The sequence below is a fragment of the Penaeus monodon genome, chromosome 24 (assembly GCF_015228065.2).
Source record: "Penaeus monodon isolate SGIC_2016 chromosome 24, NSTDA_Pmon_1, whole genome shotgun sequence".
NCBI classification, from domain to species: domain Eukaryota; kingdom Metazoa; phylum Arthropoda; class Malacostraca; order Decapoda; family Penaeidae; genus Penaeus; species Penaeus monodon.
The window spans coordinates 26,993,626-26,993,929 of NC_051409.1; the positions used below are offsets into that span (position 1 = coordinate 26,993,626).

Here is a 304-nt window from a genome sequence, read left to right on the forward strand (position 1 = left end):
GGAAGGGGGTAGAGAAGGAAACATATAAACTAAGAGATAATAGGTAAGTAAAGACAGACAGGCAAAGAAAAAGGCTAAAATAATAACACTGAGGACCACCGTTACCACCCGCAGGCGTCCCTGTCAAACGGCATGGACTGGAGTGTGGACAGGAAGCACTTCTATTACGTGGACTCTCACACTCGCACCATCGACGCCTTCGACTACAACGACAGGTCCGGAGCCATCAGTGAGTATTTGCCGCTGAGAGTATACTATCGACGGATCTTAATACTAGGAAATACACATGCACACACACGCGCGA

General features: G+C 48.0%; 1 protein-coding gene across 1 annotated transcript in view; it reads left to right on the top strand.

Annotated features, from left to right (window-relative positions):
- LOC119588935 (regucalcin-like) overlaps positions 1–304 on the top strand; it is a 16,253-nt gene that overhangs the window by 14,319 nt on the left and 1,630 nt on the right. The window contains exon 7 of the mRNA XM_037937548.1: positions 115–229. Coding sequence (XP_037793476.1) covers positions 115–229 — 115 coding nt within the window. The remainder of the gene's footprint in view (positions 1–114; positions 230–304) is intronic.